Source organism: Neophocaena asiaeorientalis, unplaced genomic scaffold (genome assembly GCF_003031525.2).
Source record: "Neophocaena asiaeorientalis asiaeorientalis breed wild unplaced genomic scaffold, Neophocaena_asiaeorientalis_V1.1 scaffold43, whole genome shotgun sequence".
NCBI classification, from domain to species: Eukaryota; Metazoa; Chordata; class Mammalia; order Artiodactyla; family Phocoenidae; genus Neophocaena; species Neophocaena asiaeorientalis.
The window spans coordinates 8,420,581-8,445,078 of record NW_020173674.1 but is presented as its reverse complement, the minus strand read 5'-3'; the positions used below and the strand labels follow the sequence as shown (position 1 = coordinate 8,445,078).

Genomic DNA, 24,498 nt, shown 5'->3' with positions numbered 1-24,498 from the left:
GTAGGAGTGCTGCGGGGTGGAAGTGATAAGGCTGAGAAAAGCTGTGGAGATCAGAGGGAGATAAAGGAGATTTTAACAAGACTGGCAAGAGCATATAGTCTTTCCTTATGGCTGAGGTTTGAACCCCACGGACATAGACTCCAGCTACTAAGTCCTGGAAGCCAGACTGGGTCTAGCTCCAGGCCAAAGGTCCTGGGTGTGCAGTGGTTCCTGTTCTTGAATATCAGTCAGGTTTGTCTGTCTCCCTTGCTGCCCACCTGTATCCTCACCACTAGAAGCCCCCATTACTTGAGATAACCGGAGTTGGACTTTGTTTCCTGCACGTGAAGAATGCAGCCCACAAATAGAAAGTGAGAGAAAATCACCAAAGAGGCAGAGAACAACATGGCATCATCAGGAACAGAGCGTAGCTGCACCCTCAACAGACCACGCCAGGCAGTTCTTGCTGCACTTCCCCCAATAAAATCCTCCTTCATTGGGCTTTATTTTATTCTGTGAAAATAAGCCTTATTGTAAAACAGAATAAATCCACAAACCAAACCTCAAACCCTCTAGCAAAGAAGGCCCCCTTAATGTATAAATTCACTGCCGACAAGAGAGTCCCTTCAAGTCATTGCTTTTGTTTCTTGTTTCTTGAGAACATGATTCCAATGAGGCCTATGGCTGCCAGGCCCACTCCTGCGATGCCAGCTACCATCATGGCCTCTCTGACCTGGAAGAGAGAGGAGGGTGGATCAGATTCTGTGTCAGGAATCTGAGTACACGCTGTACGTTCAACAAGAACATCCAGCTCCGGGAGCCTCCCATGCCCCTTGGTCTTCTTGACAAACTCAGAAGTCAACTAACATTGGCAGGGAAATGGGGAGAAGAGGGCAGGATGGGGAAGGAGTGGTGGGTGGGGCCAGCTGGCCAATGACATACACAGGTCTGAAGCGGGAAACTCACTTCACCCTGTGAGTACTTAAAGCACACATCCCCAGAGGGTGGCTGTGAAAAGGACAGGGAGATGAAGCCAGATGGTTGAAATCCTGGCTGGCCAACAGGGAGCTCTCGAAGTAAGTGTGAAGTTGAAGAGTCATTGCTATTGAATCCTCAATAAACCGTGACCTCCGGCAGAGCAAAACCCTCACTTGCCGTCATCTTCGCTGTATTCCCAGCACCCGGTCCTGCCAGGTGCAGAGGTGCTCTTTGCATGTTCTTAAATGACTCAACTATGAAGAGTAGTAATGTTATACTTTAAATTATTAAGATATCTGACTTGTATTGTTTGTACTAGAAAAAAAAAACATTGCAAAAGTAAGAGTAAGTTTCAGGGTAAAAATTGAACATGTATCAAATTTCACTCTTTCCAAAATCCAACTAAAAGTAAAATAAGGCATTTGTTTTAGGCATAATTCCACTAGGACCCAAAGAACACTAAATGCAGTGAAGGCACAATGCCCGAAATCATGAAAACTGTACTTTTTCCCACTAACGGTATCATGAACATGGATCAAGAAATCTCACCCTAAAACCAAGCCAAGCATTTAAGCAGCACCAAGAACTGCAAAGGAAAAGATTATAATGATTTTACGCCAAGAAGTCCAATGAGACAGTGTACTAAAACTCCCAGTAATAAAAAGGATGAAAATGTGGACTTGGTACCCCAAACCCACATCCTTACATGACACCGCCAACTCTGCCCTTGGTACCCTGAGCACAGAGCTTGCCTAGGTTGTGTATGTTGTGGCCGAAAAATTCCCACATGCCCACCATAGAGAAGACTTTGAAAAACGTCAATGCTTAAAAAGAATATATGTTGCCACTGCCCAGGCTTATCCGAGCCATAAACGTGTCCAGCATAGCTGTGTGAAATGCCAGGAAATACACCAGTGTAACTAACATCACAAGGTACCCAGAACACATGTCAACAAAAGTTTGCATGAAGCTACTGACCTAAGGTTTGACTGCCGCTCAGTCTTTAGACCTTCCTGTTAAATTAAAGGTAATTAGGCTTGGCTTTGTGGCAACCGTGGTCCTGCCGGGTTCTTGCTAGGGAGCCTGCATAAAACCACTTGGATCCAGTGTTTTCCTTGCTAAGCTATGTGTCAAGGTGGGAGAAATGGTTTGCAGATAATGGAGTAGGAACAATAAGCCCCCAGTTCTTTACAGAACCTCACAGTGTGAGGAGAAACGCTGATGGAGCCGGTTCATACAAAAGGTACTTTGTCAAGGAAAACAACAATAGCCTCATTGTTTGCGCTCATGCTTTGTACAGAGTCAAATTGTGTCATTAAATACAAGAAAGTAGTATTTAGTTAGCCCTGAGAGTGCAGAGTTTACGGAAAGAATGACCTTCCCAGGAGAGACAGAGCTACCTGCACATGCCATCGATGGTTTTCTTGTTGTAAGGCTGCTGGGTCCAGCCCAGCCACTGTGCTGAAATTACAACAGTTCTGATCGTGAAAATGGGCTACACGGTGTGCACCAGAGGTCTTCGATCAGAATATTATGAAAGAGAAAAGTTGCCCCTCATTATCTTTTCTCGAAAGTGGGCAAACAGTAATCCTATCAGACTGCGGACAATTAGCTGCTTATGCTACACATCTACTATGAGTTAAGCCCCGGAATTGTTTCTGGGAAAAAGGCAATTCTAATGTGCTTTCCTTCACTTTCAGCAATGTTCTAAGTGGCTATAAGAAGAGTAATATTATTCAGAAAGCAATTGAATTCAGACTATGAGAGGTTATAAAATAACAATGGTTATAAGATATGTGTACAGAAAGTTGGCTTTAATATTTATAGTAGTTGTTATATAATACCCTGTAATTTATCCAGGTTTATGTAATTACACAATACCATTGGCCACATCTTCAATTTCTATTTATCTTAAAATTTTATCTGGGCTTCCCTGGGGGCGCAGTGGTTGAGAGTCCGCCTGCCAATGCAGGGGACGTGGGTTCGTGCCCCGGTCCGGGAAGATCCCACATGCCACGGAGCGGCTGAGCCCATGAGCCATGGCCGCTGAGCCTACGCGTCCGGAGACTGTGCTCCGCGACGGGAGAGGCCACAACAGTGAGAGGCCCGCGTATCGCAAAAAAAAAAAAAATTTTATCTGACACAGGTAGACTTCAGCATGAGTGTAGCTCCTAGTTGCTTTTTGCTAGAGTACTATTCAGTACAAAAGCTTACTAAGTATACATTTTTTGAAGCCTGAGTATTTTTAAGTAGGTAGGTGGAAAATAGGACTGTCTTAATTAGAATACTCTTAGGCATGGAAAGCACAAACAACATTTTGGTTTAAATCCATTGTTTCCCTTTCTAAATGGAAACTTAGATGAGTTACATATAGTCCGTTGAAGGAAAATCTAGTCTGCCTCAAAGAGCTGAACGCAAATAAACATAATGACTAATAAGATCCTTTTCACACAGAAAATTATCATGAGTTAAGCGAAAAAGAGAGCAGCTGCTTTGATGGCTCTTACAAAGCAAAAGCGCTGCCGGACGTTGTCCAGCATCCACTAAATCCACCCTCTCTAGTGAGATGGGAGAAGTGCAGAAGCTACATTTTAATTTGGCCACACCGTGTATTATGACCATTACTCACCTCGGCCAGTACTTCCCAAGGGGGTACAGGCTTGCCCTCTGGGGGAAATTTGGCAATATCTACAGACATTTTGGTTCTTACACCTGGGGGTGGAGGGTGCTACTGGCATCTAGTTGGTAGAGGCCATGGATGCTACTAAATATCCTGCAATACACAGGGCAAGTCCTAACAATGAAGACTTATCTTCATTGCTAATGACCCAAAATGTCAACAGTGCTGAGGCTGAGAAACCCTCATCTAGGCCAAGAAATGAAAGAGGAAATCTTTGGAAACAGTATAAATGGCACCTCTTTTTGTTTTGTAGTATGTTCTGGTTTCATGTTCTGTGAGGGGGTCCAGTAGAATTGTTGATGCTGTTTTATCATTGTTGTGTTGTCACGGTTTTGCCTCTTTCAGGTGGCTGGCTAGCGCATTGGGCTAAAGCCTCAGGAAGAGAATGGGATGTGTCCAATTTGTATTGTTTCATTTTTCAAGAAGGTGCTTGTAGAAAGAGCAAATGATAAAAAATATTTCTTGGTTCTTTCAGTATCTCAAGGTTTGGAATTGTATTTAAATGCTCAAAATATGTATTTTACTAAATTATGTAACAATTTTGTGAAGAAATGCTCTACTTATATTAAATTGTGACTCTCTTCTTTAGTCTATTAATAATCACTAAAGGATAACTAAAAATGAGATGATTTGGAGATATTTTATAAATCTACCAAATCTTCCTAAAATAGCACCCTGAATTTGGTATCTTATACTTCCCAAATTTGTACAGTAATCTCTATCTTGAGTTTATTACTGCACAGGAGGGCGGACATTTACCTGAAGTAGAAGCCAGGTGTAATCAACACCTCAATTGTTATGCAGGATCACCCGTGAAATCAGATTTATTTAGCATATGTTTCTCTTTTTTATGCTGATATCATCACTGCTACTTTTTAAAAAACTTCTACTGTACCCAGATCTACCAATAAGTGTTAGTTTTCTCATTGAAAAAGATAAATAATTGGAAAACAGGGGAGAGAAGAAAAGAAAATCAGAGGAGCAGTCTAGGGGTACAACCTCTGAATAATCAGTGTTCCCGAATGAGAGAAGAGAAAATGGAAAATTTCCCAGAATTGAAGGGACAGGGTTTCCACATTGAAAAGTGTCATCAAGTGCCCAGCACAATTCATGAAAACAGATCCACACAAGGTTTATCATAGTGAAATCTCAGAACACTGAAGATAAAGAGAAGATTCTATAAGCTTCCAGAAAGATAAAATTGGTCACATACAAAGGATCGAAAATCAGAACCGATTCAGACTTCTCGTAAACAATAGCATAAACTAGATGACAATGGAGCAATACCATCACATTTTTTAAAAAATTCTTTTCAGCCTAGAATTCCATACCCAGCCAAACTATCAATCAAATCCGAGGATAAAATGAAGACGTTTTCAGGCATAAACAATCTTTTTAAAATGCATCCTTTCTCAGAATCTATTAGAGGTGGTATTCCACCAAAACAAGAGAGTAACCCAAGAAAGAGAAAGATGTGAGTTGCAGAGGATAAAAGCATTAATACAGGAGAGAACTGAAGGGCATCTCTAAAGGATGCTAGTAAAGAGAGATACCAGGATGACAGTATGCATCAAATGTGACTCAAAACAAATGTTTTGAAGGCCATTATCCCCCCTAGATAGATATGCTGAGTGCCATCATCCCCCAGATTCCTTCTGGTTGCCTCACATTTGTAATCTGAGTCATGAGGTTCCTCTCATGGACCCGCCCACTGACTTTCCCAGAAGGAGCCTCTTATAAACTGTCAGGGAAATTGAGACTAGACTGTGACCCAGAGATTCTGGGACTCTTCACCAAACACTGGCAGTATTGCCCTATCCTTCCCTAGCTAGGTGTGTACTTGCTACTAGTCAATTTTTGTATTAATCATCTTTCACATTCATATATATATATATATACACACACACATACTTATATTTATTGTATGTATGTACATATATGTATATGTAAATATATGTATCACATATACATATATACATTTTTATATATTTACATACATATTTATTGAATAATAATAACATGAGTGATTGAAGAAAAAAAATAAGAGAATACCCATTGGAAGACACACTGTACCGTCACAGAGCATAGGATGAATTCACCAACGTGCAGGTCAGTGTAATAAATAAACACAGCTGATTATCAGCGGTATGAGGAAGGCTGAGCATGATCCTTGCAGGGGGTGTTGGTGGATGCCTCCCCAGCAAGTCACTGTGGCCCAGACAGGCCAGTGGACAAGACAGTGGGTGAACCAAGAAAAAGAATGAAGATGAGGACGATTACGACTACTTCTACTATTACAATGTATTAAGTGTACTTTCTGAGTTGCCACTCTGCTAGCATAAGGATGCTCTTATTTAATTCACACAGTAACCCTCCTAGATCAGTATTATCACTTGTACTTCACCAGGGTTTAGAGAACATGAATCGATCTGTCTGCCAGGCCATGCCCTTGACCACCACAATGACCAAGGAAGAAGACACCAGATCTCAAAAAATTTAAAAGTACTGAAAATCAACAACCTGATGGATCTTAAACTCATCCTTTACTGAAAGAGAAAAAAAAAAACATACTCTTTTGCATCAACAGGCATCCAAGAACTTTTCCAAACAACGTTCTCACACACACACACAAATGAGGGGGCCGCAGGGAAGGGCCAGAAAAGGAGAGGAGAAAGTGAGAGAAAATGGGAAGGAAGTTAGTCACCCAGGTGAAAAAGCAATTCAAAGAAGAGAGTGGCCATGGCCAAAATCAACTAAGTAAATAAAACACACCTGCATCACCTGGAGCCTCCTGGACTGCCCCTTGGCTTAAGGCAGGGCTAAGCACAGGGCTTTTTATAAGTTACGGCAGACCTGGGCGTCGGCTCCCACCTCTGCTACTTATCAGCACAGCTGGAGACAACTCTCAGGAAAAGAGACAACACAGATTTGTTTGATGAAATGAATGGCCATCAACAAGTGCTGTGAGCCTCAGTTTCCACATCTGTAAAGCGGGATGGTAAAACCTGCCTCTGAGGTTGTGGGAAGGGTCCATCTCAGGGCCAGGGAGGGCCGGGCACCGGGCTGACAGTGACGGCTGTTCTCACACCCTCGGCCATCGTCCCCCGACCACACTGGTCCGCGGTGCCCATCTCCCCACCCTCCTCCCCACCCCAATTGTGACATCCTTGAGGGCAGGCTTCTGCCTCTGCTGTTCTGTCTTGTTTGTGCCCCTGTCTCCAGCCCAGCCCAGCCCACCCTGATGCCCAGGTCAGCGGAGGAAATGGTCTGGTTCCCGGGGATGGGGACACACTGAGGACGCACCTGGTCACTGCGGGGGATCCCGTAGCGCAGCTCGTTGACAAAGTGCTCGCAGTTCTCGCTGGTCAGCTTGTAGAGAACTTCCTGGCCCACCAGCTCCTCTGCCTGCTGGACAATCTTGCTGGGAGGCAACGGCGAGTACTTGTCATCGTGCTTATTGTTGACCTGGTACCGGTCTCGCCCGGCCACGTCGCACAGCCGATCCTTCTTCACTATGGCCTTGTCGGTCAGCGCAGACATGACACTGGCCATACCAGCTCCTGCGATTTCACCTATGGATTCAGGATGAGAAACAGCGGGATCGGTCCTGAGCCGGCCCACAGGGGCTCAGAGCAGCCCCAAGCCTGGCATCCGCCACATCCACAAGGGGACGAGCAGATGTGAAAGGGCCACAGCTGTGTGGCTGTGAATAAGGTGCTCATGGCCTCTAGGCCTTGGTTTCCATATCTGAAATGAGGAGGAGTGAAGTTCCATGATTTGTTGTGATTATTTTTAACCTAGAGAAGCTGGCCTCGTACACCCTCTTGATTGTGCAAATATGGGCCCTGAGCACACCCACCTCCTTGGAGGAATAGAGTGTGAACTTTTTGTGATCCTAAAAATGCTACACTTCCTTGACACATACAAAGCTGATTACTGCAGAAAAGGTAGATGGATTTGCAGAAGTAGATCCTATCCTTCTTGGAGCAAAGGGACCAAAACCCCACAGCTGCTCCCAGAGGTGTGACACCAGGGAGGTCCATGGGGAGGGGCTGGAAGAGGCAACAAATTTCCAGAAATGAAACTGCCTTGAAGCAAGGGGTTTGGGCTCAGTAGAAGGACCAGGATAGTTGGGAGGGAAAGCTGATGCCAGCACAGAGATTGGGCATACATCCTGAGGCAGCCAGCCTACACCGTGTGGGGAGGGGCAAGCTTTTGGTATGATGGCTGAAGAGGTGTGCTTGCACGACAGAGGTGGACCCCAGGGAACATCACAGAGGAGGCTCACTGTCCCTCAAGGAGCCTCTGTGGCCCTGCCGCGATCGGGAACCCCCAAGGCTCTTCTCAGCAGGGGAAGCATCTGTTACACTGGGCAGGACCCATCTTCCCCCGTAACACCATGTGACAACAACAAGCAACGGCAAGAGGGTCTGATCAGAGTCCAGGTCCTGCTCTGCTAGGCTTTCCAAAGAGGACTAAACCCCTCTGCCCTGAGTATAATCCTGAGATTTTAGAAAATCAGAAGAATTCAGACTTGCTACTAACAGGGCACAAGGTGCTTGAGGATTCAGTGAAGTAAATGAAAGATGGTGCTGTGTTTGGGCCCCAAATTTACGGAAAGGCTCGGTGTGGTGATTGGATCAGGGGAGCTCCTGAGACCCATCCACCTTCAGCCCCTAGGCGCGTGGGTGGCAGGGCTGGGACTGGGGCGAGGCAAGCAAGGTGCCTGGAGCACAGAATTTCAGGAGGTACCAACTCTCAGGGATGCAAGTTCAGAGTCAACACCTAAGAGTGAGGGCTTCCTTACACTTCACACCCTGGGTGTCACCCTGGTGAGTGAGTGCACAGGCTGACAGTCAGAAGCTCTGGGATCTGATTCTGGCTCCATCACTGAATGGTCTTGACATGTCACTTAGCTTTGCTGAGCCAACACTGGGAATCCACAAATACCAGCTAAGGTGGATTCACAAACACACATCCATATAGGAATTTAAAGTTTCTTTTAAAAGAATTATTTTACTTTTTAAAGTTAGTCTACTAAAGAAAATACCAATTAAATTATTGGAGAGAGGGCACAAGGATATGGCAAGCAATCAGTGACTAAATTTTGGGAAACCTCAGACTTGACAGTATAGCAGCATGTGGAAGGGCAGGGAATAGAGAGTCAGACAGCCAGGGTTTGAGTCCCACCTCCACGACTTTCCTGCTATGTGACCTTGGACAAGTGGCTTAATTTCTCTAAGTCCCCAATTCCTTGTAGAATAGGGTCAGTAAGTTCTACCTGTGCCTACAGTACTGGACGGGGAGCTGCAAGGATTAAAGAAACTGACTAGGTAAGGTGCCTCCACCAGTGCCTAGCACAGGGTGAGTGCCTCATTAGTACTGGGTTGTTCTCTAAGCTTCCTTCCAACGCTAATTTCCACCGTTTTCTCAGTAGCAGGAGGTCAGTCCTCCTTGCCTCACCTATTCCACGGGGTTCCTGTGAAGCTCGAGTGAGAAGATGCAGATAGAAGCATATTTCCCTTTGAGGAGCACCACTCACCCAATGAAGGGTGTCACACCTACCCACCCAGATCCCCTGTCGTGCCATCCCCTGCTTCCTGTCCAGCAGTTACACCCACTCAGTGCAGTCAAGCAATACTGGTGCTGGTCCGAGGTGCTGAACACAGACACGAACTAGACAGCGCACCTGCCCTCAACGAGTTTACACTCTAGTGAAAGGACACTGACAAGGAACAAACAGAAAAAATAACACTTTCAGGTACTGAAAATGCTATGGAGAAGATTAAGCGAAGTCACATAGGAGAGGATGACCAGGGGAGGCTGCTCTCACTCGGGGTGCGGGGGGGCCACGCCCAGAAACAGGCATTTGAATTGAGACTTGAACGATGAAGAGGAGGCAGCTGTGCTGAGAGCCAGGAAAGAGCATCACAAGCAGAAGGAAGAGCAAAGGCAAGGACCTCGGGAAGAAAGGCACGCGGCGTGCCTGAGGCTGCAAGGAGGCCAATGTGGCTGAAGTCTAGAGACCCAGGAGGAGAGAAGAGGAAGCTTCAAGAAGGTCAGAGAGGCAGGCAGAGGCCAGACCACGCCAGGCTCACAAGCCACAGCACAGATCTGAAACTTATTCTACGTGTGATGGAAAAGCCAGTCGAAATTAAAAGAAGGCGAGTGACATAATCAGATTGATACTTTGGAATGATCACACTGGCTGCCCAGTGAAGGAAGGACTGACCGTAAGTGGACAAGAGGCAGAGAGACCAACCAGAAGCTGCAGTAGCATCAGGTGAGAGAGGATGGTAGCTTACCCCAGGGCACAGCAGTGGACATGCTGAGAAGTGATCAGGTTGGGGGTCTGTTTTGGAGATAAAGCCAACAGGATTTCCTCATGGATTAGACGTGGGGTGAAAAGGATCAAGGATGATGCCTAGACTTTTGGTCTAAGCAACCGGATGGTATTGTCCGCTGGAGCCCTCCATTTGGGGTGTGTCAAGTTCAACATGCCAATTAGATACCCAACTGAAGATGCCAAGTCGTCAAGAGGTTACACACATCTGAAGCTAAGCAGGGTTAAAATCAAGTTAAGGGAGACATCGACAAATAGAAGGTGTTAGAAGCCAGTGGACCGGATGAGGGAGAAGTAAGGATTAGAGGTATGGGAGAGGAGGAGCCCCCTAGACACAGGAGGCCAAGAAGGAAGGGCCCCGGGCTTCCCTGGTGGCGCAGTGGTTGAGAGTCCGCCTGCCGATGCAGGGGACGCAGGTTCGTGCCCCATTCCGGGAAGATCCCACATGCCGCGGGGCGGCTGGGCCCGTGAGCCATGGACGCTGAGCCTGTGCGTCCGGAGCCTGGGCTCCGCAATGGTGAAAAAAAAAAAAAAAAAAAAGAAGGAAGGGCCCAGTGGGAAAGGAAGGCAGCGCCAGGTGAAGAGCAGAGAGAGGCCACTGCAGAGAAGCCAAGTAAGCCTTGACCAGGATATTGATTGTATTGACGTAGCCTTGATAAGAGCTGCTCCAGGAGGGGAGTAAATACTCCCTGGTGGAGGGAACAGAAGAGAGGATGGGAAGTGAGGAACCAGCAGGGGCCGTGGCAGACAAGAGAGCTGCTCCATGGGAAGTCAGCTAGAGAGGTCGAAGGGGTGTTTGTTTGTTTTATCAGTGGGAGATATTCCAGTGGTTTCTAGGCCAATAGGAATAATACAGAATTATTATTTTTTTTTTTTTTTCTTTTTTTTTGGTACGCGGGCCTCTCACTGCTGTGGCCTCTCCCGTTGCGGAGCACAGGCTCCGGATGCGCAGGCTCAGCGGCCATGGCTCACGGGCCCAGCCGCTCCGCGGCATGTGGGATCTTCCCGGACCGGGGCACGAACCCGCGTCCCCTGCATCGGCAGGCGGACTCTCAGCCACTGCGCCACCAGGGAAGCCCCAGAATTATTACTAATTTGAGGGTACAGTGCTTGTGAAAGTAAGAGAAGGGGGTCCGGGGCCCACACCTAAAGGCTGGCCTTTAAAATAAGGGCAGGGGCACATATATACAATGGAATATTACTCAGCCATAAAAAGAAATGAAATTGAGCTATGTGTAATGAGGTGGATGGACCTAGAGTCTGTCATACCGAATGAAGTAAGTCAGAAAGAGAAAGACAAATACCATATGCTAACACATATATATGGAATTTAAGAAAAAAAAATTTCATGAAGAACCTAGGGGTAAGACAGGAATAAAGACACAGACCCGCAAGAGGGAAGAGATATGGGAACATATGTATATGTATAACTGATTCACTTTGTTATAAAGCAGAAACTAACACACCACTGTAAAGCAATTATACTCCAATAATGATGTGAAAAAAATAAAATAAAATAAAATAAAATAAGGGCAGGGGCACATTTGCACCGTAACACAAGAAAACGCAGATTATGTGGTTCTAGATGTTGGTGGTTTGGTTGATCAGGGGTGGGGATGGTGACATCTACCCTGGTTACTTCTAGATTTCTCTATAAATACAGGGTGAGGTCATTCATTTTGCTACCATTCTTGGTCAGCAAAAGACACATCCAAGAATGTCCACAGCAGCTGCACACAGAGCAGCCCACTAATGGAAGCATCCGATGCCCATCAGCGGAAGAATACATAACAAACTGGGCGATGTCCATATAACCGAGGACACGCAGCAATGGAAAAGTAAGAACAACACAGATGACCTCACAGGCCCAGGGAAAGAGCCGGACACAAAAGAGCACAAGCTGTGTGATTCCTCTGCTCTGAAGTTCTACAACAAGCACAGCTAACCTACAGCAGGAGAACCTAGAAGAATGGTTGCCTCTAGGGAGGGAGAGAGCATACTGAAGAGGCATGAGGGGGTCTTTTCGGGGAGTGGAAATGTTCTAGGTCTTGATCCGGTCATTGTCACATGGATGGATACATTTTTTTTAATTCACTGACTATACACCTGACAGTATTGTGCCCTTTACTGTATTTCGGTTAGACCTCAGTTTAAGTAAAAAGTTTGACAAACCGGGTGGGGAATTCTCCCAATAATCCTGCGCATTAAGGATTCTTAACGTCAGTTTACAAATGAGGAAACCAAGGCCGGAGAGTGAAAATGGATTCACAGACAAGTCTGCTGCCCAAACACCTGTGCTCTTCCCAGGAGATTTGCACTTCAGGATCCAATGTGTTTTATATGAAGTCATAATACACAAAATACATGAAAAGCAGAACTGCCCCCTTGGAAGCCCACCTCAGTCTCTCTGCATGGCCCTGGTGTTCCAAGGTGCAGAGTCTGAAAACCACTGCCCGACACCGAGCTGTCTTCCTTTAGCAACCAGGAACCAACCGTCAGTTGGGGGCGATAGAAGAATATTGGGGTCCCCTGTGAACCACAGCTCCCCCATCTCCCTCTGCTCCCAGCCCCAGCACAGTGGAGCGCTGGGCACCCTTACTTGGTGGGGCCAGGTGGATCACATATCCATCGCCAACGTAGACGGCCCAGTGTCTGTAGAAAGGGCGGAAAATCTCGATCAGGTCTCCAGGCTGGGGCTCTGGCTGCAAAACCAAGAAGAGTGCTGTTTCAGGTGACACGAGAGCTTGGAACCAGGGGCAGGGCTCAGCTAGGAGGGTGCAGCTCCGCGGCCTCCAGCTAACAGCTCTCCAGGGTGTCCTCCTGAGCCCTGCCCGGCCAATCCAATGCCAGTCTGACTTCACAAGCCTGTGTCCCACACCTGCAGGGACTACGGGCCTGCCCACCTGTCATTACAACCTGCCAAGTGCACGCCTAAAGGGTTTCTTCATTAGCCGGGGTTTCTGCCTTATTGTTCCTCTTTCCAGGAGTATTATTTATTGAACTCTTACTCAGAGCCAAGCGCTCTGCTAAGTGTTTTACAGGCGTAGCTCAATAAATTCACACAACCCTCCTATGAGGTGGGCACTGCTGTGACCCCCATGTTATGAATGAGGAAATCAAGGCTCAGAGATGCAAAGGAATGTTCTCAAAGCCACACAGCCCGAGTGGCGTGGCCAGGACTCAACACTAGGCTGCCTGATTCCCAGGCCCAGTGACTTGACCACAGGCAACACCACAGGTTATGTGATTAGAGCCATGCATCTGGAGACTCTTCCAGGGGGGTCAAATTGGGGGGTGTCACACAGACACTCCGCGACCTGGCCCAGGGCCTGGCAGAGAACTGGTGTCAACCTCTGGCAGTAATGTGCCCCTGGCTGCTCATCCCAAGGATAAGAGGGTGTATGTGTGTGTGTGTCAGTGTGTGTGCGTGTTGGGGTGTGTGTGTGTGTGTGTGTGTGTGTGTGTGAGACAAGCACTGCGCTCACACCAGTACTTCTGACACTGGATGTGTGGGTTTTCCACACTAAGCGATTCAATCCTCGGTGCACACTGACTGGGCACCCACAGTTTACCTCAGTTCTGACACTAACGGCCCGGAGTTAGCACAGACCCACAGGCTTAGTCCCAGAAGACTGAGGCCCCACACACACTTTAGACGCCAACTGCAAGTTGCAGGTTGTCAGCTGTGCTGTGAACAACTGGCTGTAAATTGGGGGTTCCCACAGCCCCCTCCTTGGGTTCAGTACTTTGCTGGAACAGCTCATAGAACTCAAGAAAATAGCTGACTTGCTAGATTACCAGTTACTAGAAAATATACAACACAGGAAGAGCCAGAGATGCAGAGGGCAAGCTGTGGTGGGAGGGGCACGGAGCTTCCATTACCCCTCTGGGGACCAGCACCCCCATGCTTTCACCAACAGCCTGGGTTAGGGGTTTTATGGAGGCTTCGTTATGTAGGCACAATGGATTAAATCATTGACCACTGGTGATTAATGCAACCTCCAGCCCTCTGATCACCTGGTCAGTTGAAAGGGGCTTATTATGAATGACGAAGGACATTCCTCTCACCTCTACTGCTCAGGAAATTACTTGGATTTTAGGAGCTCTGTGGCAGGAACCCGAGACCAAGACTAAATATCCATTTCTCATTATATCACAGTGAGAGTGCGTGGGAGTGAGGGTGTGTGCGTGTGTGTGCAGGGGAAGGTGGGAAAGATGCTGAAATGCTCCTCAGAGCCCCGCCCTGTTAGGGGAGCACAGCAGCCCAGAGCCTGAGAAAACCTGGGGAGGTTCAAGAACACTTTCATTCAACCTATCGAGGTCCCAATGCCAGACACCGGGCTAAGTACTGCGGGTGGGGACACTCCGACCTGGGCCAGGATCAGGGCTGATGAGCTTCCGTGGTCCAAACCAACCTTAAATCTCTTTAGAACACCTGGAGACAGAGCCCATCGGTGGTCGTTCCAGCCCTCTGTCCTTTCCCGCTCACCTGCTTGCTCTTAGGGGACAGACCCATAGGAGTTTGCCCACGTCCCACCGCCAAACTCTGTGGGCCTGAGAGATTCCATCAAAGATAAGGGGGGAGCATGGACTCCCCCTTGTATGGCCTCCCCTGGGATAAAAATGATGGGCAGTGGAAGAGCCAATCACAACTCTATAATGGCTAGGAAGCAGGGTCAATGACAGTTCATTTCTACTTATAGAAACAATAAAACTGCAAACAAACATCCCACATGGTAGGAAAAAAATCTTTTCACAGGAATTTTACAGATAAATTATATTGTCTTATTGCAGTGATTATAATTTATCTTCCCAGAAGAAGGCGCCCAGACCTTACTGGGAAGCTTTCAGAACACTGGACAATGGTCACAATTGATGAATCCCATTTGTTTTCCAGAATAAAAGAAAAAGTATATATTAATTGTTTGGTGAGAGTTATGGGGTCTTCAAGGACCCCCAAAGGGCGATTTAACTGGACATTTCCATGAATAAGCCAGGACACAAAAGCAAGGCTGAGACCCAGCCCTCAGGGAGGCTACTGATTAGAAAAGGAGACAGTTGGGACATCAGGAATATGACATCAAGTAATAAGCAGCCAGTAGGTACACAGACCCAAGGAGCTCAGGGGCTCACTGTGTTCCAGACAGATATCAATGAAAGATATTGATATACAGAGAAACATGCTTGCAAAAATAAATAAATATATATACACACACACATACACACACACACACACACACACACACACACACACACACAGTGACAAAAATATCTACAAAGAAACTCAGACTTTATAACATTAAATACTGATGCTAAGTGAAAGAAGCCATACCAATAATCAATGTACTGTGTGATTCCATTACATGTCATTCCAGAATAGGCATCACCATAGGACAGAAAGGTAATCAGTGATTGTCAGGGGCTAGGAGTCAGGAGAGGGGTTGACAAGAAAGGGGAATGAGGAAATTTCAGAGCAATTAAATTTTCTGTACTGTTCTCTATTTGATGGTGGTGAATGGCTACTCAGTTGTCCATGTTTATCAGAACTCATCGAACTGAACACTAAAAGGGTAAATTAGACCATAACTTTTTTAAACACTAATTGTTTTAATAAATAAAAAATTTTAACTTTAAAAAAATGGATATCCACAATTTGAAAGCAAAAAAGCTGTGATTTTTTTTTAATACTCAGTCATATTGCCTGTCTCTTGTAATGGCAACAGGCACATATTTCCAAATATGCGCTAGCTTAAAACATGACATCACTCAAGGAAACTTCTTTTTAAAAATGAAGTTAAAGGTGCTGGACTCGCCCACAGAGCCCTGTGCACTAGTTAGAAGCAAGGACTCGATGTTCACATGACCATGTGGATAATCTTTCAGATACAGTGCTGAGTGAAAAAATGAGATTGAGCTCTGCAAAATACCACTTATACGTATTAAAGATACCCACACACAAACCAATAATACATGTCTTACCAGAACCATACCCAAAAAAACAATTTCTAAAAACAACAACAAAAGAATCTAAAGAATACATACTAAATATATTAGGATGCTACCTAGCCATTGGGAAGATGAAGAGGGAGAGGAATGATGGTAAAAGGGAACTTAATAAAAAAAAAAAAACAGAAGAAAAGGGGTCTTGCAGGGACCAGTGAGGACAGGGTGCCATGAACAGGGATATAAATAATTCACACCCTTTCACTAAACTCTAATTGGAGAAACAACTGCTTAATGATACACACAGCCAACTGAGCTGAATCAAAATTAAGAACTCAAGAAAGCATGTTATAAAATTAGAAATATGAGAACAAAGTCCTTGGGCCAAATTTGTGCCTCTGCTTATTTTTGTATGAGGCAAAGAATGATCTTTACATTTTTCAGTGGTTGGGGGAAAAGTCGAAAGAAGAAGAATATTTTGTGACACATGAAATTATATGAAATTCAAACTTCAGTATCTATAAAGTTTTATTGGCACAAAGCCACCCCCATCATTTACCTTGTGGCCGAGGCTGCTTTCTCTCTACAGCAGTAGAGTAGTTGCAACAGAGACCAGAGATAGTAAAATATTCACTCTCTGGCCCTTCAGTTTGGATCAACAGTGATCCCTCTCTCACTCAGCTTCATCCCCAGTCCCAGAAACCTAGCTGTACCCTGTTGTCAGGTGGTTCTTCCCCCAGGAACAAGGAGAGCCAGCAGGAAGCCAGAAACTCTCCAGAGCACAGTAACCATGGCTCTCCCACACAACACAGCCAATGACAGTGGCAAAGCTGAGACTCTGCACCCACAGGATTTCAGAACAAAAAGTCTTTATTCTCTCCACAAAAGCACAGTTTACAAAGAGCTGTGTAACAGCCATTTTCCTTAGCAAGCAAATGGAGAACAATATCTGGCCTCTGCAATTCACACTGGAAAAACCACCTAAACAACCATTAATAAGGACCAACTAAATTAATTATGTTATATTTATATGTACAAACAGCCAATAGAGAGAACAAGTTGGATTTACGTAAGCAGACATAGAAATAATCAAAACAAGTAAGTTGGAAAACATTATCCCATTCTTGTTTAAAAAACATTGTTATACATTCACATGCAAAATGTATTATACACTATGTATGAGCTGAGGAAAATACACCAAACTGTTGTGTATGATATACAGTGGGGGTTGGGATTCAGAGACTTTTATATTTTGCTATATTATTTTATTATTTTCTTATAATAAAAACTTTTATTATTTTTATAATATAAAATATTGTATTTTTATAATAAAAACTTTTTTAATAATAAAACTTTTTATAATAAAAACTTTTATTTTTATAATAAAAACTTTTATTAAAAGAGCTTTAGATGGGAAAACATCCTTCTTATTGATGAACTTGCAGTTTTTTAATTGAAAAAGGTGGATGTTATCTGTCAGCAAAACCTCTTGAAATATTGAATATTACCATGTTAATGATGCTTAAAAATCATTAACACTTAAATGTAACACATAAAAGCATAAAATAAAATTTTAAATTATATAGATGGATATGTTTCAGATCTTAGAATAGAGGAAGAAATTCTAAAGATAAAGTCCAAAGAATGAGGCATAAAGTAAAAGATTGAGAGTTTTTACAATTGAAAAATGTTACAGTTCTTACTAAAAGTTTCTATCATTGCCTGTTACATTCATACTCCCTTTTAAGAGAAAATGACCACCCACAATCCCGACTGCCCAGGCAGCCATATTTTATACCACGTGACCACTTCATCCTAGCCTCCATCAGCTGGACTAGGAAAAGGCACGGTTCCCAAGCAGGTCACCAACCTATGATCCTCCATAAGTGGACCTGGGCCAACCAAATTTTCTCTCTCTCTCTCTCTCAAAAATCTGAACCAAGTAATGAAAAACAAAATAGCTTTTGGCAGAGGGGCTAAAATTGAAAAGTCATGACAAAGAGGAGGCAAGGGAGACCCCAGTGAACCACAGGCCAAACCAAGGGTTGGAGTTCTCACACCCACTCTGACCAAGTAGAAGACCCCTGTTGACAGTGGGAGAGAAGGAAGCAGGCATATCAGGAACGGCTAGCTGAGTCACACCAGTGGCGGAGCACCAGAGGAGAGATGCACCAACTCCAGCTGCTGAGCGCCTGGAAGCACCGTGATCCTGGACTGCCTCCCAGCCCCTGGGAGGCCCAGCCTTAACACAGCTCCTATACTTAGATTTTCAAGAGAATCCCCTTATCGCTCCACATGTGTCCTTAGAATAAACTTTTTTCACTTGAGCTAGCTTAAGTGGGCTGCTGGTTACTTATAACCAAAAGAGCCAGACCAGAACATTCTGTGCATTGAAAACACACCACAGACAAACTACCATGACCAACTGGAAGAAAATGACAGCTTTAATACATAAAGAGTTTTTATGAATCAATAGAAAATGTAAACACCAGGCTTCCCTGGTGGCGCAGTGGTTGAGATAAAAAAAAAAAAAAAAAAAAAAGTAAACACCAAAATAGAATAAAGTGGAGAAAGGGTATAATAAATAATTTTAAAAAGAGAAATACATATTACCACTAATACAAGAAAACACGTTCTATCTCACTAGTAATCCAATTAAATTAAAAACTGGTTTGGGGGAAGATTAAAATACTAATACTAAATATAGGAAAAGATGCAGGTAAGCAGGCACCCTCAGTCACTGCTGTTAGGAGTCTAAATAAATACAACTTTTCTGAAGGTCAATTTGGCAATCTGTATCACTAACCTTAAAAATATTCATATACTTTGGCCCAATTTCTATTTATAGACCAGATCTTAAGGAAATAATCTGAAATGCCTATAAAAGATGTCACAAAGTCACATCTAATGGCAAAAAATTAGATACCTAAATATCCTACAAAAAGAGATTAAATATTGCCATAATTATATACTAATATACAGTTATGTTTTAAAAGTTGTATCTTAAAAGAATACTTAAGGACAAGAAATGTCTATAATATAATGGTAAGTAAAAAAGCTTTACAATCAACGATAACTCAAGTTTTTTTAAGTAAAAATTTACAAAGCTTTACACGAAATGGTATTTTTTTTAAACTTTGTTCAAAAAAGATAACCAGGGCTTCCCTGGTAAAAAAAAAAAAAAAAAAAAAAAAAAAAAAAAGATAACCAACGCACGTTTTTTTGAAAACTGTGGAAATACACGAAAACATAAACAGTGTTTATTACTAGGTGGTGAAACTTGGGGTATTCATTTTCTTTTTAATTCTGTTCTAGTTTTCCAAATGTGTAAATACATATATATTTGTTTTAGAATCAGAAAACGACGTAAGGCTTGACAAACGTCAGTGTGTTCAATCTGGGGTGATCCGTACAATTACTATTATGTAACAAAATAAATACACACAACAAATAACTAGAAAGATGCATACCAACATCCTAACAGAGATTCCCGCCAGGGGCCGGGGCTAAGCGTGGTTACTGTGCTTATGTTGCTTCCTTCTATTTTTCTGCATTTTCCAGCTTTTCTGCAACAAGCAGAAAAGTTTATAACATGCTTCGCAACACTGTTATGAAAATTTTTCAGACATTAGTTTGAATTTCCAAATGTTCAAAATCGAAAGCATTTTTCAGTAAACATCTGTATACCCCACCACCTACATCTACTGTTAGGCTACTGAAATGGCTGTATCACAAATACGTCCACCTACTCCGTACAAATTACAGGAGGGGAGGTTGCTGGCATGCATGCAGAATCACCCTGCCCTTAACAAACGCCCTCCCCCGCCCCAGGGAAACGGTGTAACTGGTCAACGACACTCCTTGAGAATCCCTTCACATTGGGGATACACACCTCTGCCTGAGAGGGTCAAGGAACTCTTTCATTTGCTCATTCGTTCTACAGATGTTCACAGAGCCGGGCACCTGGGCCACGCCTGTGAACAAAGGCCGAGATACCTGACTTCACGGAGTCAGGTATCAGGTATTTTGTTCAGCATCAAGGAGAGAGACAGAAATTTTTTAAAATTTCTTTGAAGTCTTAGTAAATGAGTAAATCATCCAGAATAGTAGAAGAGATACCAAATAAAAACAAAAAGAAAGAAAGAAAAGGTAGGGCAGGGTTAAGGGGCTGGAGTGGGATGGGAAGGGGGAGGGGATTGCAATAGCAAAAGGGGGTCAGAGAAGGCAGAGAGTGGGCCCTGCAGATGTTGAGAAGACCCAGGCCGAGGGGACAGCCTGAGCAAAGGCCCCAGGTAGTAGTATGTTAGAGGAACAGCCCGGAGGCCAGCGTGGCTGGAGTGGAGTGGGGAGTGGAAGAGGGGAGGATGGAGGATGGAGAGAGGTTGATGGCTCAGACAAGATGCAGGGAGCAGGGGATGAGAAGTAATGCATTCTGGATTTCTTTGAAGGCAGAGCCAACAGGATTTGCTGTTGCAATGAGATAAGGTGTGAAGGAAAGAGGCGTGAAACGTGACTTCAAGGTTTCGGGGAGGCTGAATGGGCAGGCTGCAGACACGGAGGGCACACTGGGTTGAAATAGCCACCAGGTAGCCACCTGGAGAGGCAGGGAGGCAGCTGCATGCATGAGTCTGGAGGTCAGAAGAGGGGTCTGGGGTGAGGGTCACTGTCGATCTTTAGGAGAACAGGTCCTATTGGGAGCTGGAGGCAAAAGCCGGCTGAAATGGGTATAAGAGAGACTAGGAAAGGACCTCCTCCTAGAAAAGGGAGCAGCTGAGATTTTGCTGAAGTCTTGAAAGATGACAGGGAGCATGTACGTGGTAGACACAGACTTCAAACCCAAATCCTGCACTTTTGTTTTTTGTTTTGTTTGGCCACACCTTGTGGCATGTGGGATGTAAGTTCCCCGACCTCGGATCCAACCCGTGCCCCCTGCAGTGGAAGCTCGGAGTCTTAACCACTGGACCACCAGGGAATTCCCCCAAATCCTTCACTCTTTGTTTTTCCATATATATGGAATCTAAAAAAAAAAAAAAGTTTCTGCAGAACCTAAGGGCAGGACAGGAATAAAGACCCAGACGTAGAGAATGGACTTTAGGACACGGGGAGGGGGAAGGGTAAGCTGGGACGAAGTGAGAGAGTGGCATGGACATACACACACTACCAAATGTAAAATAGCTGGGAAGCAGCCGCATAGCACAGGGAGATCAGCTCGGTGCTTTGAAATCCTTCACTCTTAACCCTCACACTCTCCTGCAATCAGAGGAGGCAGTGGGGAGGAAGCGGCCGGAAAGGAGAAATATGGAGACGGGACAGACAGGAGCAAAAGCACAGCGGTGCGGGCGCCTCAGGGTGATCTTGCAGTTGGGTCAGAAGCAGGATCCCTGGGGTGGAACCCAGGCCTGGCAGTTTTGTAAGCTTCCAGGTGATTCTATTGTGCAGCCCAGAGAACCACAGGAGAGACGGGTTAGGCAGAGAGGGGCAGTCATACCTCACTTTGCAGGTGGGGAAACTGACACTAAGGGAATGAGGTCACTTAGGTCAGCCCGAAAGTAGCAAAGCAGGAACTTGAACCACAGCCTGATCCCCACCACAAGGAAAATCTGCCAGCCTTCTGGCAGATTTCACCATCTGCCCCTGCATGTTAATCCACATTCACTCCTGCAACTCCGATCCAGTGTGAGACCCTCAGCTGTGGGCACTGGACAGGACCAGATGGAAAAGTAAGGGCACTTCCAGAAGAATTTTCAACACAAGGGTTGAAACAAAACAAAAAGAATGTTTTTCTTTATTTTTTGTTAATTTTACTTTGAATGGGGTACCTATATGTTTAGTTAATTTTACTTATTTATTTTTTTAAATATTTATTTATGTATTTATTTTGGCTGCGCCGGGACTTAGTTGCGGCACGTGGGATCTTCGTTGTGGCAATGCAGACTCCTTAGTTTCAGCATGTGGACTCTTAGTTGTGGCATGCATGTGGGATCTAGCTCCCTGACCAGGGATCAAACCCCAACCCCTGCACTGGGAGCGTGGAGTCCTACCCACTGGACCACGAGGGAAGTCCCTAGAATGTTTTTCTTTCATTCAAGGCCGCTAAGGAAGCATTCCAATCCGCCTCCACTCAGCTCCATTTAGCCTCCTCATCAGAAGTTTGCAATTTTTTTATTTTGATGAAATATTTCAGGCATACGAAAAATACAGGAAGTAGGCTAATGAGCATTGCTGCTCTGCCTTTAAATTAGGGTGTGCTTGCTTTTCAGAAACTGCATCCTGATTACAGCCGTGGGCTCTGAAGCCAGACAGCCTGGGTTCAAATTCTGGCTCTGCTACTTACTAGCCGCATAGCCTTGGGCACGTTACCCAACTTCTCCCAGCCTCAGTTTCCTCAGCTATAAAATGAGGATAATTACAGCACCTGGTTCATGAGGTTGTCCTGAGGATCAAATAAATTAGTACCTATAAAGCACTCAGCAAATACTACCTGGCACACAGGTAAACGGCAGTTTTTGCTGCCACTGTTCTTGGGGGTGCTTTTATTATTTTGGATTTGGGAAGGTCAGAGGCAGCTCCGGGAGTAGCTGGAGACACTATGGAGGATGTGAGACCCAGCCTGAGAGCAAGTTTTCCTTGTTCCCAAATCACATGCTCTGGTGAATGTGGAAATCCCTCAACTCACCCACTTCATTTCTGATACTCTGGGGAAAACATCTACAAGCATGTAATTCAAAAACCAGAAGTCCAGGGAGGGTGCTGAAAAGGGACTTTTCCAGCACAGAGTTGGGAGTTTTGATGCCAAGGCTTTAAAAAGAAAAGAAACCCCTGAGGAGCCCACCATCAATCCTGTCTATCTGAGGCTGCGTTGTCAGAAGCAGGGCCCAGGCCACCTGCAAGTGAGGCCCCTCTGCTCTATTGCTGTGTGACCTTCAAGAATCATTTAACCTCTCTGAGCTTCTCTGGTAAAACAGTGCCATTAAGATCCATCCAGCAGAGTCTGTGTGAGGAATAAGTGAGATAATGGGGGTGAAAAGCTGCAAAACCCCTTAACGTTTATTAGAGGGTTGAGACCCTGTGCCCCAGGCTGGGTGGGTCCGGGGAACTCGAGGTGGGGGGCAGACTCCCCAGCCTCGGGCCCAGTGAGAAGGTAGAGGAGGGGTTAGGCTGACACATCACCTCTTCCCTTGCCAGCCGCCGGGAGAGGGACAGTGGCAGCTCCAGTGGGTACCAGGTCCAGCCACAGCAACCCAAAGGTCATGTGTATCCTGGAAAAAGGAGGCAAAACTCATTGGCCCTCCCAGGCTCTTGACCTCCAAGCCTCAGACCTGTTCTACATGTTGAACCTCACCCCACGGGAACCAGGACTCCCCCTGAACTCATGTGGGAACCACCACCGCTGTCACCACGCACTCCTCGGGGTTTTCACAGGTTACCTGGAATCCTTACAACAGCCCATTTCACTGACCAGAAAACAGCTCAGATGTAGGAAGTAACTGGCCCAAGAGAACTCCCTGAGAAGCAATGCCAGGATTACACTGAATCCTGAAGGTCTTCCTGAATCCAAAGGCCCAGTTCTTTTCACCGCACCCAGTAATTCACACGAAGCTACTGACATCTGCTCAGCATCCCCATGGTGAGCTTTGCCTCCACATCACTGTGCTCTAGTCCGGAAATGCCCCTGACTGTTCACTGGCAAATTCCTACTCATCCCTCACGTCTCCACCTCCTCAGTGCCTCCCCCAGACTCCAGGGCTGAGAGTGTTTATCGGCCGCAGCCCCGTTTATCCGATGACTATAATTGTTGGGCTGAGCCCCTGGGAAGGAATGATCAGTTTCCCTGCCCAGCTCTCCAGCTGGACTGAGCAACCAGCCAGGCACATACAACATTCTCAGCAGAGGTCTGTGGGCAAGAGGGACACGTTGCTTCCTCCTCAAGCCCCTCCCAGCCTCTGGCCCCGTCCCCTCCCTTTTGCACCTTAACTAGCCCCACAGAGATCTGTCAGATCATCAGGCAAACCTAGAGGGTCATAAAGAAGTCAATAAGCGAGTCTAGAGTCAGAGACCAGAGCAGGCCCATCGATTTCTGCATATCTGGAGCCTCAGATGCTCTTTGGAGCTTCACGTCCCCAGCAGCCGCTGCTCAACAAGCCACAGGTTTAAGGGCAGGGTGGGTGGAGAAGGGAAGGCAAAGCTCCTGGCCCACGAATTCTAAGTAAATTTAGAACACAGAGGGAGGGAAATGGTCAGCGCTGGCCCTGACCAGGAGGACTCAGGGCTGGACTAAAGGGCTTGGAGAAACGTGGGCCCATATGGTAGACACACAGCCTCTCGGTCCCAGGGAGGTCCAGGCAGCTGCTTTAACAACAACCAACATTTGTCAAGCCCTAAGAGCCAGGCAGTGGCACACCCAGAGTGGGAGAGCGAGAGCCGAATCCTCTGGGTGCAGACAAATAGGGGAGGGCTGTCCATAGAGAATTTTAAAACCATGATAAGACACACCAAAAATCAGTCTGCTGTTTATTATCACCATGTGCCAACACTTTTAAACAATATCAGTGATATTGGTCTAATTTTTAACTCA

At 45.5% G+C, this 24,498-nt stretch overlaps 1 protein-coding gene across 1 annotated transcript in view; it reads right to left on the bottom strand.

Moving 5' to 3' along the window:
* Window positions 1-439: 439 nt before the first annotated feature.
* The window catches only part of LOC112401979 (HRAS-like suppressor 3), a 27,702-nt gene continuing 3,643 nt past the window's right edge, over window positions 440-24,498 (bottom strand). The window contains exons 3-5 of the mRNA XM_024748510.1: window positions 12,580-12,682; window positions 6,941-7,209; window positions 440-712 (exon numbers count right to left, since the gene is read on the bottom strand). Of these exons, the coding sequence (XP_024604278.1) occupies window positions 611-712; window positions 6,941-7,209; window positions 12,580-12,682 (474 nt within the window). The 3' untranslated portion in view covers window positions 440-610. The remainder of the gene's footprint in view (window positions 713-6,940; window positions 7,210-12,579; window positions 12,683-24,498) is intronic.